This window comes from Morchella importuna (genome assembly GCF_003444635.1).
Source record: "Morchella importuna strain M04M26 chromosome Unknown Morimp01GS075, whole genome shotgun sequence".
In the NCBI taxonomy this organism is placed as follows: domain Eukaryota; kingdom Fungi; phylum Ascomycota; class Pezizomycetes; order Pezizales; family Morchellaceae; genus Morchella; species Morchella importuna.
In genome coordinates, this window is record NW_025763471.1 from 34,549 (window position 1) to 48,822 (window position 14,274).

Below are 14,274 nucleotides of genomic sequence, written 5' to 3' on the forward strand. Positions count from 1 at the left end.
CGGGAAGAAATCCACGGATGACTTTTGGCCCCTTAGAACATGGTAAAACGACAGCGGAAGATCAGGCCAATAGTATTGCAAAAGAAATGAAGGATATGGTGGAATTTCTAAAGAGCGAAATGTTTCGGTCACAAAAAATACAAGAGGAATCAGCCAATCTAAACCGTTCTCCCGCCCCTCGTTATCGTATCGGAGATAAAGTTTTCTTATCGACGCGTCATGTTTTGACAAAACGACCCTCCAAGAAACTCGACTGGAAACTGATTGGCCCTTACAGTATCAAACGAATCGTCAATTCCTATGCTTACGAGCTAGAACTTCCCCGTTCTATGAATATCCATCCAGTATTCCATGTTTCGCTATTGTCACCTGAAGCAGGTAACCCATTACCTGGACAGAAGCAGTCACCACCACCTCCGGTTGAGATCGAAGGAGAAGAAGAATTGGAAGTCGAGGATATTTTGGATTCTAGAAAGCGAAGAGGGAAATTTGAGTACTTGGTACAATACAAAGGATACAACGATGCCTCCTGGCAACCGCTATCGGACTTTGAGCATTCACCTGATATTGTTCAGCGATTCCATGAACGTTATCCACGAAAGCCTAAGCCTACCAGGAGGTAGGCCTTAGAGGGGGGCGTGGCCTGTAACGGCAATATTGTATCTCGACTAAGACGATAGATTGGGTCGTGTGGAGGAGCGGTTGCGCAATTGAACGAGGATTTGTAATGAGGTTTCTGTTATGTTCTTTCGGTTTCCATTACGCGAGGTATTAGTCACCAACGGACTAGGAGTTGGATATATAAAGGGGCGTTGTTTCGTGTCTTTTCATGTTTCTCTTCCTTTCCTTTTCTCTTCACGGAACCTCTTGTATCTACTTTACGAATACCACGTTTGTTCTACGTCTCGTCATAGGGTTCAATTGGTTGTCATACCAAGTAGAGCCACCCCATAGTCTATAGCCAAGAATACCTCTCGCTACGCCCTCGCCTCGGTTGTATTCCTTGGCACCATAGCCCCTACGCCCATAGATCCCCGTTACATAGTAACCCTATCAAGAGTAATTCTATTCACGAGCTTTATTCGTCAATGCCAATCCCGGATCATAGGTTATCACTCGTACACTTCCAAGTGCCAGTGATGCCATTATCCATACTAGTACCGTAAACATTGAAATGCTTCCTTCCCTATATGCATATCCTGCACTAGGGATATCAGTGTTTATTTATCCGAGGACCATTTAGAGCACCTCAACCTACCGACTAAAATCGCTGGCTGATGAAGTATTTCTCGATTCCCCTAATCATGCACATGTAATTTTTAATAACAATTACAAGTACCGAATAATATCAGCATATTCGTAACCTCTACTGTCGATAGTACTGATATTCAGTTTAAAGGGCTCGTAGCTCTTGAATTTATAACATTAGCTGCGAGTCATGAAGTATCACTCGATTCAGGAAATTAATACAGCGAAGATAAAATGCCTTTCAATAGCTCAATATCTTGTACCAGTGAGGGAACTATATCCCGTGAATACTTCAACATTATGAAATCATATTACAGCCGAAAATATCTAACAGGCAAGGCTTTGAATCTCATGGTGGTTACATTCATTGTGATCATGAAGTATCACTCGATTTCAGGAATTGACTTAACAGTAATATTTCCAAATAATAGCAACAAAATGAAAAGCGAAAATCATTAGAAGTATGAATATGCACTACTGGTAAGCTTAATATACCTGTACACAAAACCTGGAAAGCCAAATATTTAGACAAGTTCGGCTCATTCAGAAATGCATTCCCTATTCAGAGTCTTGGGCCTGTAGCTTAATTCTGAACAAATTTTACAAGCGAGTATTACTTCACTATTTGGTATACAAGCACTGACTGGTAAAATTACCTGATTGGGAAATAAAGAATCAGTAAGAATGAATCAAGCCTTTTCAATATCCAATGGTGGATAGATTCATAATTAGAATAATATGGATACCCGACAAAATACTAGTTGAATACTTCTATACAACTCTATACCTAACCGCACGTTCAAAGCTTCAGATCTAGAGCTCCAACATTTATCAAACCGTATGATCTCTCTTGTATCGCACTCTTGTAATACTGTTCTTATTGATTATATACCCCAACCAAAAAAAACTCAGAAAGCAAACCGCTCTTTCATTCGTATACATTGACCCCCACGCAGCCCTTATCCGGTACTCGAGTGTTGTTCTTGGTGAACTAAATCTAAGCTTACACCTCTGAACATTCCATATGGCTCTTAATAGCGGCTAGTGTGGCTCATCTGTAGCGATGCATACGGCTTTTGCTGAAGGCTTTACCGTGGCTGTTATCTGGCATTCGTAACATTTGTACAATGCAACTAAACATATGAGGCTCTGCTAACATTAATTAAACACCTCTACCGCAGCTCATAACAATACAGTGAACATATCTTTCCTCATCCAACATGACCAACGCATCCTTCTTGGCTCAACACTATCTGTCCGGATACTGTAACTGTACACCGAGACAGCTATACAACACGAGAAAGCGAACAGCTATTGTTAAGCCTAGTGAAGTGTATAAATAGCCACGATCCTCCCTCTTCCCTCAGTCATCATCACGCATTGCACTCAATACGAAACTCAGTGACACCAACCACCAAAAGCGCTGTCTACAGTCATCATCATCACTATACCATCATAATGTCCAAATCCAAGTCAGTTGGTAAAGCATCGCCTATCTTTATACCTGCTAAATGATACTGACTAGATACTGTGCAGCACCTATAGAGGAAACCGATACACAGATAAAGGCCGAAGACTATGATGAATACACCTATGGTGAAGGGAGCCACTGCCGTCATGTTGTCCCGCTAACAACTACTCCTGAACCTGAGACATATGTCATCTCCAAAGACAGTCCCAAAGCTGGCCCGAGCAATACACCCAAATCGGAACTCAGAAAGGCCAAGCTCGCCTTACTCCGCAGCAATGGCATCAACAAGAGCTACTCTATTTTAGCGAACCGGAACGTAGAACTCATTGAATTGTTGTGCGAAGAGCTTGCTCGCTCTGAGAAGTGTGTCAAGGATCTTATCCAGCACCTCCGCTACGCTCAGGAGAAGTGGATTATGTACCACAAACTTTACGTCAAGGAACAAGCCATAAATAACCACCCCGGTTGTCCTGACTGTAAGTCTTCATCCAGCCCGTATATATCAATATAATCTAACAAAAAATACCTTGCTATACAGACTCATACCTCGCCGATAAAGAAGAATAAGCACCGCTCACTAGTTTGCTCAATTTTTTCATTTCTTTTTTGCTATATCATTTTCTACACATCGTAGATGATTGACTTGTGGTTAGGGGGTAACCATATAACTTCGCTTTGAATGTTTTACTTACATTGCTTTCAATGTTTTCTTTGCTGCTTTCAATTATTGCAACACATAACCTATCCGTACCTATAATATATATGATACATGATACGTCATGTTGGGCATAGCCTGTAACTTACTCTCGTTGTCAAATTATATCGAGCTCTACTATACCAAATTTGTGATATGTGATGTTTGATACTTACACAAACCTTCTTTAATATTCAGATAAGAATATTATATATGATATAATGTGGTAGAAGAGTAACCATATTTTCTTTTTTTTCTCTGGTTTAGGGACCGCCGCCGGTAGTGTTCGCAACCGTCTGGCCGCCGGTCAGCTGGCCCATGTAACATTTAGGCAACCGCGGTCCCGTAGTCACAAGCAGTAATTTGCAGTCATTGGTAGGTAATAGCCGTCCGCCGCCGTTGACGGTAAGAAATTTCCCTCACTAGAATCATGAGTAGTCATTCCTAATTACATCTACTTTTTTACTCTTGTGGATCAAAAAGCTGACTCGTTTTACATTGAGTCAATTAATGCCAAGCCTGGGCTCACCAAAGACGGATGACTTAAACGGTCCGTTTCGGTCCACCCCTTGCGAACACTGGGCCGCCGACGATGCACTATTGAGTGTGTGGTTGGTAAATCTCTTTTTTCTTTTTGCATCATATTATAAAAAAAAAGCAGAGCCATTTTTTCTGGTACAAAGTAAAGCTGGAACTATGATGTAACAATTGAAAGAGTTTTACATAACTAAAATTTATGGGTATTTTCAACTATCTCTTTTGACGTCCCAAATTACTCTGACAGTTCTGAGACGTTGGTTTCCACTTTGCATGTGTTATCGACAATATCGTTCTATAACATTATTTGCCTTCATCTGCTTTCCCGGCCAACTTTAATTTACTTCAATTTGCGGGAGTCTCGCAGTTGTACTTGGGAGTACCGGTAAAGTAATATGTGAAGCCTTTCCGACAGTAAATAAGTAATATAGCAAGTATTTAGAGTTTGATACAAAGCAATATTCATCATATTTGGTAAGTTATGTTCACAAGACAAGCAATTTATCGCAGAAATCCTCCAACTACGGGGTTACATTCGGTAACGTTCAGCAACCTTCTAGCCCTTAATTTCCTCCTCTTCAGCTTTCGTTCCCTCAACATTAACTGCACCGACTTGGGTAGTGACTGTATCAGTCTCGGTAGTCACTGTATCGATTTCGGTAGTATCTGTCACGAGATGAAGTTAGCAAACAAAATTTAATTAGAAGCTTTCAGACTTACCAGCAGCAGGATGATGTTGCCCATCCGGAACCTCTCCATTCTGCAGATACAGAATGGAGCAACGAGCTTGATTTTTCAACCATTCAATAAAGTCTATTGTTCCATGAAGATTATTATTCTCAAGCTCGATAGCCATGATGGCTCCATTGAGCTCCTCAAGTTCCATCAAATAGTTCTCCGGCATGAGCTCGGCTTTGTATTGGACAACCGTCATTTTATCCTTCAAAATGAGCAGTTCCTTCCCGTTATCGCGTAACTTGTATCGGTGGACTCTAAATCGCTCATTCAATGCCATCAACTGCTCCTCATACTCCTTAATAATGCAATCATCTGTTGGGTAGATCCGTTCATATCTTGCTGCCTGGCTTGCCATCCTAGCTGTTTTTGGTGATGACTTTTGACTGTTTCGTGTTGCAGAAGGATGAAGATCGTATTAGGGGATCGATTTGGAGGATGGAGTGAGTGTGCAGGAAGATGGAGTCTGTCCGGAGGTATGAGGTTGAATGAAGTTGAATGAAGAACGACCTAACAAATGCCGTTAATGCCACGTACACTCAAATGGAATACATGATACATATACGTATGTACAGGTTTAATGCATGCTGTTGATTCATCAGCAAGATTGTACATATTCATGAGTCTCTCAAAAGTCTCCTGGGTCTCCTGAGGTTCTCCTGAGACATCAAAACGGATTTTGATTCTCTGGAAACTCAGGAGACACTTTACAGAAATTGTTAAACTTGCTGATGTTTCTTGTCCGAAGAAAGACGCGTGGCCATACCTATCTGTACTAGTAACACATGTTATAGTTGGTTTCTGAACAATTATTCGCAACTTTAATCACTGCATGGTGGATAGGCTGACTCTAGGTACCAATACTAATCTCGACAATTTGTTTTGTATATGTTCTATATAACAAAATTCTGCAAAGCTTTCATTTTCATCCTGCTTCCGTCTCCAACCGTAGTCTGCTAAAAACTATAGATAGTCGGTTATGGTATACAGTAGATAGAGCAATCCCGACAAAGGTATTGAGGATTTCACTTTGGATATAACATCTACAGTAAATCTCTTCAAAAGCTAAATTTTCATTTGGTATCATTTACTTCTCTCTAGATATTTTTGGCTTGGCTCTAAATACTTCTGTCATCAAACACCGTAGCGGACAATCTTTCCCGGAGCGGTTAGTTTCACTGGAGAACAGCGACAATAGTTTAGCAAAACACAAATTTGGATTAAGCAAGTTAGATATATTTCGTCACATCTACCTTCTATACCATTACAAATAAAAAGAAACTTAGCCACCATGTCGCGAGGTTGCCTCAATATAAAAAGCGATAAAAAACCTCAAATTATCCAGGATTCCGCTAGAATATGTCAGCAAAACCCAGAAGCATCTGTTTTGATCCTAAACATACCAGGCTATAAAGCACACACACACCATGCTACATCAACAAGCTTAAAATATTCTTACCAGAAAAATTACTAGATTCCATCAGTATAGCCTATCTACTATATCAGAACTAATACATACCTGATTAATGGGCTCAAGGTTAAGTCCCACCTCGAAGACTTTCATCAAGTTTGAACACTTTTTACCATACAATTCGGTCTTTTGCCCAAGCCAAATCAGGTACTCTGATGAGTGCAATGGCTTACCCATTAAAGCCTCCACCTCTGCCCGGAATGTTGGTAGATACTGAGCCATATACGCTACTGGTGCAACAATATTACGGCCATACAAACACTTTACCACCCTGACCGGATTGCAAAGGTTCATCGGCAATGCACATTGATAGCAGCATGTGTACTCGCTGAATTGAAGTGCCTTCCTCCAGCTCCTGTATTCGGAATAAGTGGGCTTATATGGACCAAAATCTTCAAGTGGTACGCGTTGGGTGCAATTCTCAATATTATGATCTAATGCAATCCGGCTCCTGGTGGTAACCCAGCAAAATGTACACTGACCTTTCATTGCTTCAAGTTCGGCAACAGCCTTTATCCACCAGTCTTCATTTTTCTGCTTGCTCTGAAATTTATCCCAAGGACCAATCCGCGAACGACCGCTGGTAATGGCTACGGTAATTGAGTCCGCTGTATTTGAATTACGAGGAGCTCCACTTTCTGGCTTCACTTTGGTGGTAGCAATGGTGGTAGCAGCGGTAGTGGCTGCTATAGTAGTGTGCGCTCTCTTCGGACTAATCCTCCTTGAGTAGGTTATTTTCCTAGTCAGAGGATCAACTCTTCTATTCCTTGGAGAAGATACAGATAGCGTTCCACCCCTCAACTTAGATATACCACTGCTCTTGGTGGTTCTGGTTGTCCACGTAGAGCTCCGGCTAGCGACTGGCACAGGCGAATCGCATATCGGCTCACCATTTTGCTCAAAGTTAGGGAGATCCCCTTCACTTTCAGAAGAGCTAGACTCTATAATTCTGCGCGCTCTGCGCCTTGTAGCTCTCGGTGTTGCTGTTGCAGCAGGGATATCTTGTGTTGCATCGGAAATTTCGATAACTTCATTAACTTTCTGCCAAGGGAATGGAGCAGGAGTACGAAGTGCTACAGCTTGCGGTACGGCAGGAGCTACAGCCTCTGCTCTAGTGAGGACTTCCGCTTCCTGTTCATGTTGAATAAGAGTGTAGTCTTGTGGAACAGATGTATGACTGCGTCGCACAGATACTTGTTGATCTAAAGTTTGCTTCCGCTTTCCCTTCAATCTCTTTGTGCAGTTATCGCATAACTCATCATGATCTGGGTCACACCTCTCTCTTTTACCGTCAAAGTATTCAGAGAGGCAGGCACGCCGGCATGAGTCCGTTGCTAAAAATGAACGAAGACTCTCAATATCAAGCTCAAAGAAATTATTCTCCGGTGATTTATAAAGCTCGTCGGAACCAAACACCACTACCGTAATGCAAGTCCTCCCATCTCGCCCACCTCTGCCGCTACCCTGTGCAAAGGCGACAAATGAATGAGGGAGATTAACAAAACAAACCAAGCGTATATTGACGATGTCGACACCTGCACCTAGGGCAGTCATCGCTACCAAAATTTGGGATTACCCAGCTAACCAATCATTCAAATCAGCATTTTTATTTGGGCTCCCCGAGTGGTAGAGCCCACATTGTAAATGCTCAGCCATTACCTGACAGGTATGCACACTCCTGGTGTATAACAAAATACGTTCTTGAGGTTCAATGGGGTAGGCATGGATAATTTGACGAGCCTTTCTGTGAACCTCCCCTCGAGGCACCTTGTAACAACTGTAAATCATATTGGGAAGGTTTGAAGAAGCTCTTACTACAACCGTTCGTGTAATAAGTGGTGCGGCATCAAACTCACGCAGCATGTAGGGAGGCATAGTAGCGGCAAGAAACACAATCTGAACACCCAAAGATGCATACCAGAAAACACCTTTATAAGCATCCCGGATATCAGAGCCAAATATAAGCATGTGAGCTTCATCAATATAGATTCACTGAAGCAACTGTCGCACGAGCAGTCCTCGAATATACTGTTTAAAATTAGGTTTCATGGATGCTTCAGCTGTAACAAAAACCAGTGGAGTATCATTGTTTATTCTCCCTCCCCATTCCTGGCTATCTATGCCATGCAACAGCGCACGTTTATTCAAGTCGGCACGCAAGGCAATAAGTGGAACAATCACAATGGAAATACCACCTTTCTTAGCAGGTCCTTCAAACAGGATACTTTTACCACCGCCCGTTGGTAAAACTACAAGCAGGGGTGAAATCCCTTCAAAAACAAGGCGCAATCCCAAGAGCTGCTGCTGGCTCTTGAAGAATGCTTCTTCGCCATAGAGGCGAGTCAAGGCTGTGTTCGCTAGTGACAAGGCTTCAGGTGTTTTGGTTGCCCGAACAGTGTAGGTAAATCCATTACTGTAAACAGGAATATCAGCATTAGCTGACAGTGTGGTAGCATCAGCCTCTGTCCCCTCTGCCGGGGCAACTGTGGGAGCATTTGTGGAATCGATTATTCCACCACAGGGGCAAAGCATGGCTCCCCTCCTCCTATTATTGCTCTCGCGCTTTCGTTTCATCCACCTCACCGCAGTCAGCTTGGAAAAGAGAAAATTATGCCAAGTAAGACTAAGGCCTTGAAAGACTTGTATTGAACGCTCTGATATTCCATACACCAAATCAGCCCTAACGCCATACACTCTATCTGCAGTATTTGAAGAGTGCGCTGCCTGCAGATCCATAGGGTCCTCTGTGTCGGCTGAAACCTCTCCTCCAAATTCACTGTCAAGGTAGCGTCTGGATATGGAGATAGCCATATGGCGGTATCCGGCGGTACTGAATGCATTATTCTCGCCAAACTCATAGGTACTAATATTCTTTAGTAGATCTGTTAGCATGGTACCCGGCCATGGTTTGACCCCATCATCCGAGAACAGGTAGTAGCGATTATCGACTGTTAAGCTATCACTGGAAGGATCCTGGAAGAACATATAGAGTGGAAGAATTTTGTAGACAAAATTGATATAGATCGAGCCTATCTGAGGTGGAATAAATCTGGGAATGAACTTGGACCAACCGAGAGAGGTTCTTCCTTTGAAGTAGTCGGTTATCCAAAGGACACCGCCGTCAAATATGAAAATGTTCCGGCTGGATAATGCGCTATTGCGCCAGGTCAACTTTACCAACTCTGTCGATCTCGCTGGCTGCCCCCCTATAAGGTGGAACAATCCCATAAGCAAATGCAGCAGCTTCCGTGCCTCCGATATTACCACAGCCTTCCCAGAGCTCATGTATACTACGCGGTGATCAACAATTCTCACAAGCCTTTTGCACAATGGTTCGTGCTTAAATACCAAATTCAGAATATTATCGGTCGGAAAAATATTCTCATTACTCGGGTCCTTCAAGAAGCAATAACCAGCATTTCGGTTAGATGTGTCGTCGTAGATATCGCAAATATCCTTCTCAGAAAAGCTGGTACTGGTATCTATACCGAATGTTTCAAGCAGGAGTGTATTCGCCTTCACAATCTCATTCTGTATCATGCTTCTAAATCGGTCTGTCGACACTTTGAGGCCATTGAAGGATAACTCCTCGACTCCGGGCCTCTGGCTCCACATAATATTCGGTACCGCTGACTCGCCTGTTCCTATTGTCATTGCCCAGCCCAATAAATTTATCAGTTCAGGAAGCGGTGCAAGGCCTGTTGGTGCAACATAATTGTAATGCAGATGTTGGTACTGTTCACACACAGTTGAGCCCCCACCTTCACCACTCGGAACCTCTTTTGAAAGCTCATAGGCTCTCCGTACCAGCAGGAGCTTTGACCAATAAATTATTGCAGCAATATCAGAAGACATAGACGAAGCAGGCCTGAAAGTCCCATCTTTGCTGATTCCAAGAACACCGAATGCGTGCATGATGGGTGTCTTTGATGAATTACCTTCATCAAACCGCTGTTCAATTAGACTAATGCATAATTTATATGCCAGCTCCTCGAGCTTCTCCATATCTGGCTTAGGAGAAGGTTTTAATATTTCAAGAATTGGCTTGAAGCATTCCGATTGCTCGGGCGTCATAATGATCAGGTCCTTATACGGAGTCTTGTTGAAATTCCTAGACATCACCATATGAAGTAGGTAGAGAATTAAATGCTTGGTTGTGGTCCTATATCTCTCCTCTGTGAGGTCGCTAACATGTGAAAAGGCAACCTTATCATATTCCGTACCACTCTTGCTATTCATCCAACGCCTGGTGTGAATACTTGCCCGGAGGTCGTAAACAGCTCTGCAATTTTTGAACATCGTGTCCAACACAGTTGAAAATACCTTGAGATATCCCTCAAATGTACCAGCAAAGTCCATGAAGCCTCGTATGGTTTCCGTATTCACGAGCCTACACTCGGTTAATAAATTACCCCAAGAGGTTATGGATTGACTAACCTAAAATGGTTGATCCAGCCTGTGCGCCCCAACCAAGGGCCAACCTCATCTGAAGAAATCTCCCCGACAACCCTCTTCTCCTCCACCAGTGATACAAAGGACGAGAATGACAGCTGTTCATTCTCAATCATTTCTTGGGTGAGGCCCGGAAGCTGTATGGCCACACGATCATTGGGTGTATAGCTGACGGGAAACAACTTTCTACCAAGAGACAGGAAGAAAGCCTGAGCCTTACACGCCTTGACTTTGGCATACCCTTGGTCTTTCTTCTGTATTTCTGTGAAGCAATCGGTCGCTTTGATATGAGTTCTCATTGATCCTTTATTTTTTGCGGTATAGAAGCACACGAGGCAAAAGAACGCATCGATTATATTCAGGTTCTCAACTGGTGACTGGTGCGGCGGTGGTAGGCTAACTTCAAGAACGGGCAACGGCATAAGACGAGCCACAAGCTTATCAACTCTTGCTTTTTCTGTCTTGACAAGTTCGTGCTCCCGCTTCAAATGGACAAAAACATGGTCGGGATCGAGTCCTGTTTGACAGTCAAGGCAAAGTATCACCCGATACTTCCTTAGGAAGAAAAGTCCTAGATCCTGCCCAGCAGTTTGCAAAATTAGAAAAATGAATTATGCATCAACGGGGTACCCCGTTACCTCTGCTTCACGCTCTGGGGACACCTCTACTACTTCGCCAACTCCCTTCATTACAACATCGTCGGCAATAATGACATTGTTCCCTATTGCCACAAGCTCCGCTGGAGGCTTGCTCCTTACCGGTACGACAATGGCCAACATTAAATTTCCAGTGGTGGTATTCTTGCCTGGAGGTTCGGTTCTCGCCGGCACCACAGTTGGCATCACAATATCTGACATTGCATTACTGCTCTCCGGAATTATAGCTTCATTCCCATGCATCGCGTTGATAACAGGCAACAGCCCGCTCCCCTCTGACATAGCCACATCTGAAATTGCATTACTGCTATCTGGCACAACGGCGTCACTCAAGCGTAGTGGCACAGTCTCAGGGAGAGGGACACTCCCGCCTAACATAACATCGAAAATCACATTAGTGCCTAGTACAATAGTAAGCTACTTTAGAGGTACCATAATACCTTTTGATTTTGGTGCCTTTGGTACCCTTTCTACCTGAACGGCATCTGGCATCACAATATCCCCGTTATCCGGATTTCCTTCCGCTGGTGGCCATTCAGCAACCATGACACCACCAGGACTCATATGGGAATCCGAAGGAAGATCTCCAAAATGATCCAGTGGCTTATCACGGGCATGCCTTCCAATACTATCTGGCACCTTGCTGCTGTACCCGCAGTTGCACTTGAAGTAGCCGGTAATGGTATGCCGATGAAATGTCACTACACCTCCTATGCATTTTACCGTAGATCTGGCTTGATGAGTTGACTACCACGCTGTCAGTAGAGAAACCCACCAGTCACCATCATTGTGTACCTACTCTATAGTGCCTCCGGTACGCATTCATATCAGGGAACTCGACTGTGCAAACTGCACATCTTCTTTTTGTCATTTTTATCGATGAAACTTTTGATTCAAGAAGCGTTGTGCAGTAAATCGTGTAGATGGTGATGTGAGGTGGGGTAGTGTTGATCAAAACACAGTACCTAATACTCGCTATCGACACCTGTTCTTTTGTTCCGTGTCATCTTCTCGCCCACTGTCCCTCTTACCCGCTACCCATTGTTGATCATTAGGCTCCTCCACTGTCAATCTTACCTCCCGTTTGCCTTCATCGATCAATACTGTACCAGGCAATTGGAAAGCGATGATTTGTCTCACGTGATACCCCCCATTAACGACACTCATCCTGAGAAAGCAACAATTGCCAAAGATGCCAGTGCACCCAAACTGGAAAGGATCTACCATATTTTCGAGACGTATTCTTATTATATGTGACTGAAAGAATCTTGATAGCGACAGAACGCCATGGATTACTATATATAGAAAGCTTTGGAATATTTACTGCCGGTCCTAAGGTGGCCGTGACACTTGTTGTCGCTTTGCAAATGACCGTTATAGTAGTTTGTATTTTTATTTATTGTTTGTTGAATAAGAAACTTTATTGAGTAGCATATAGTAAGTAGATGTCCGGTTGGGATGAGTAGCTGAGTACAAAGATTCTTGCAATTGAGCTAGCGACGCGGGCGATACCCATGAATGGAATAGCAGAGCTCCAGGAACGGAGTCAGACGAACAGTGCAACATAAACAGAATTGTGTGCTAGCAGATCCGTATGCTGGTAGAGCCACATACTAGCAGAGCCACACGAATAGAGCCACATACCCGCAGAGCCGTATGCTAGCAGAGCCTCACGCTGACAGAATGTAATGAGTAGAGCCATAGACTATCAGAGCCGCAGACTAGCAGAGCTGCAGGAACCGAACCGCAGGAATAGAGCCATATACTACCAGAGCTTCATGAAGAGAACCATGTGCTATCGCCTCACGTTGACAGAGTGCCACGAGTAGAGCCGCATGCCCGTAGAGCCGCATACTAACAGAGCCGCACACTAACAGAGCCGTATGCTAGCAGAGCCGCACGAATAGAGCCACATATTCTTACGTATACTTAGTGTAGCATATGTATGTACACATTGTATAGTGGGGCAATTCTCATAAAGTTATAGTGGGGCACTCGCAGCCCGGAGACAGAGAACTCTTTCCTCCTCACCAACGAACTTACCTTGCACCCCGAAAATACTTCCAAATCTACATGTATTCAGACGCTATTCATATTCCTCCTGTACGAAGCCATCCATCAGGCAATGTCTCCGGTCGTATTCTAGACTGTTTCTAATCAGGTAGCTGTAGGCCAAAACACGCTGTCCCTCCCAGTTCAACACATACCCAGTCAGATCTTGAATGCAGCTTTTGATTCCATCTATAGCCAGCTAACATACATGTATTATCCGATGCCTTCCACCTGGCACGAAACATTGCTTGCTTCTTACTTCTACTTCTCTGGCTCTCTCTATCCTCTCGTGTACATATCAACGTACCAGCATGCAGAAACACCGCCAGGTATGTCCCATCGCTCATATAAATACCACTGGAACTCTCGTCTCCTTTAATCACTCACAACCCACCCGACGCTACCTTCATCATGTCTCGTATGTCAATCACCCCTCCAAGATTTCATGCATCTAACTCTCGGCAGCTCCTACAAATAAGAACAAAAAAAAATGTGATGGCCCCAAACATCCTTCTCATCAGCTACACATCTCTACATTCTTCCCACGCATAGTCAAGACGCCTGCTGAGCCCGAACCTGAATCGTCATACAAACCAGTCAGGCCAATGACCTCCCGACAGGCAAAGCTCGAAAGCCATCGACGTTACCTCAACCGCCCTCGTATGACTGAAAAGGAGCTGAATCAGTGGTTCAAAAAACAAGAACAGGATAGGAAAAAAGTCGAAGAGATGGAACGCCAGAAGAATAGAAGGGCCAAAGCCGCGGCGCGTAGGAAGGAGAAGGCACTCAATGCCCCGAAACCAGTGCCGAAACTAAAGGAAGGACAGATGCCTTTAACAAACTTCGGCTTCCAAAAACCAAAGCATGATGCTGTAGTTTAACTTACATTCCCAGAATACTATTAGTACTTGTTGTCAAAGGGCCACCTGTGCCGGCGGAGAAAGAATTGTTGTACTTG

The 14,274-nt window shown here is 43.7% G+C and overlaps 5 protein-coding genes across 5 annotated transcripts; 2 read left to right on the forward strand and 3 right to left on the reverse strand.

The window, feature by feature from the left end:
• Nucleotides 1-2,706: 2,706 nt before the first annotated feature.
• Nucleotides 2,707-3,286, forward strand: LAJ45_11571 (uncharacterized protein; the record flags this gene model as incomplete). Its single annotated transcript, XM_046121055.1, has 3 exons — nucleotides 2,707-2,728; nucleotides 2,785-3,195; nucleotides 3,258-3,286. The coding sequence occupies 3 exons, from the start codon at nucleotides 2,707-2,709 to the stop codon at nucleotides 3,284-3,286; spliced, it is 462 nt and encodes a 153-aa protein (XP_045965745.1).
• A 1,220-nt stretch (nucleotides 3,287-4,506) lies between these two features.
• LAJ45_11572 (uncharacterized protein) lies at nucleotides 4,507-5,043 on the reverse strand (the record flags this gene model as incomplete). The annotated part of the gene is made up of 2 exons (XM_046121056.1): nucleotides 4,507-4,616; nucleotides 4,671-5,043. 2 exons carry the CDS (start codon nucleotides 5,041-5,043, stop codon nucleotides 4,507-4,509), a joined length of 483 nt encoding a protein of 160 aa, XP_045965746.1.
• A 1,109-nt stretch (nucleotides 5,044-6,152) lies between these two features.
• LAJ45_11573 (uncharacterized protein) lies at nucleotides 6,153-7,710 on the reverse strand (the record flags this gene model as incomplete). Its single annotated transcript, XM_046121057.1, has 2 exons — nucleotides 6,153-6,155; nucleotides 6,205-7,710. The coding sequence occupies 2 exons, from the start codon at nucleotides 7,708-7,710 to the stop codon at nucleotides 6,153-6,155; spliced, it is 1,509 nt and encodes a 502-aa protein (XP_045965747.1).
• A 435-nt stretch (nucleotides 7,711-8,145) lies between these two features.
• Nucleotides 8,146-11,828, reverse strand: LAJ45_11574 (uncharacterized protein; the record flags this gene model as incomplete). The annotated part of the gene is made up of 4 exons (XM_046121058.1): nucleotides 8,146-10,546; nucleotides 10,594-11,186; nucleotides 11,247-11,635; nucleotides 11,705-11,828. The coding sequence occupies 4 exons, from the start codon at nucleotides 11,826-11,828 to the stop codon at nucleotides 8,146-8,148; spliced, it is 3,507 nt and encodes a 1,168-aa protein (XP_045965748.1).
• A 2,093-nt stretch (nucleotides 11,829-13,921) lies between these two features.
• On the forward strand, nucleotides 13,922-14,197 carry LAJ45_11575 (uncharacterized protein; the record flags this gene model as incomplete). Its single annotated transcript, XM_046121059.1, has 1 exon — nucleotides 13,922-14,197. One exon carries the CDS (start codon nucleotides 13,922-13,924, stop codon nucleotides 14,195-14,197), a length of 276 nt encoding a protein of 91 aa, XP_045965749.1.
• Between the last annotated feature and the right edge of the window lie 77 nt (nucleotides 14,198-14,274).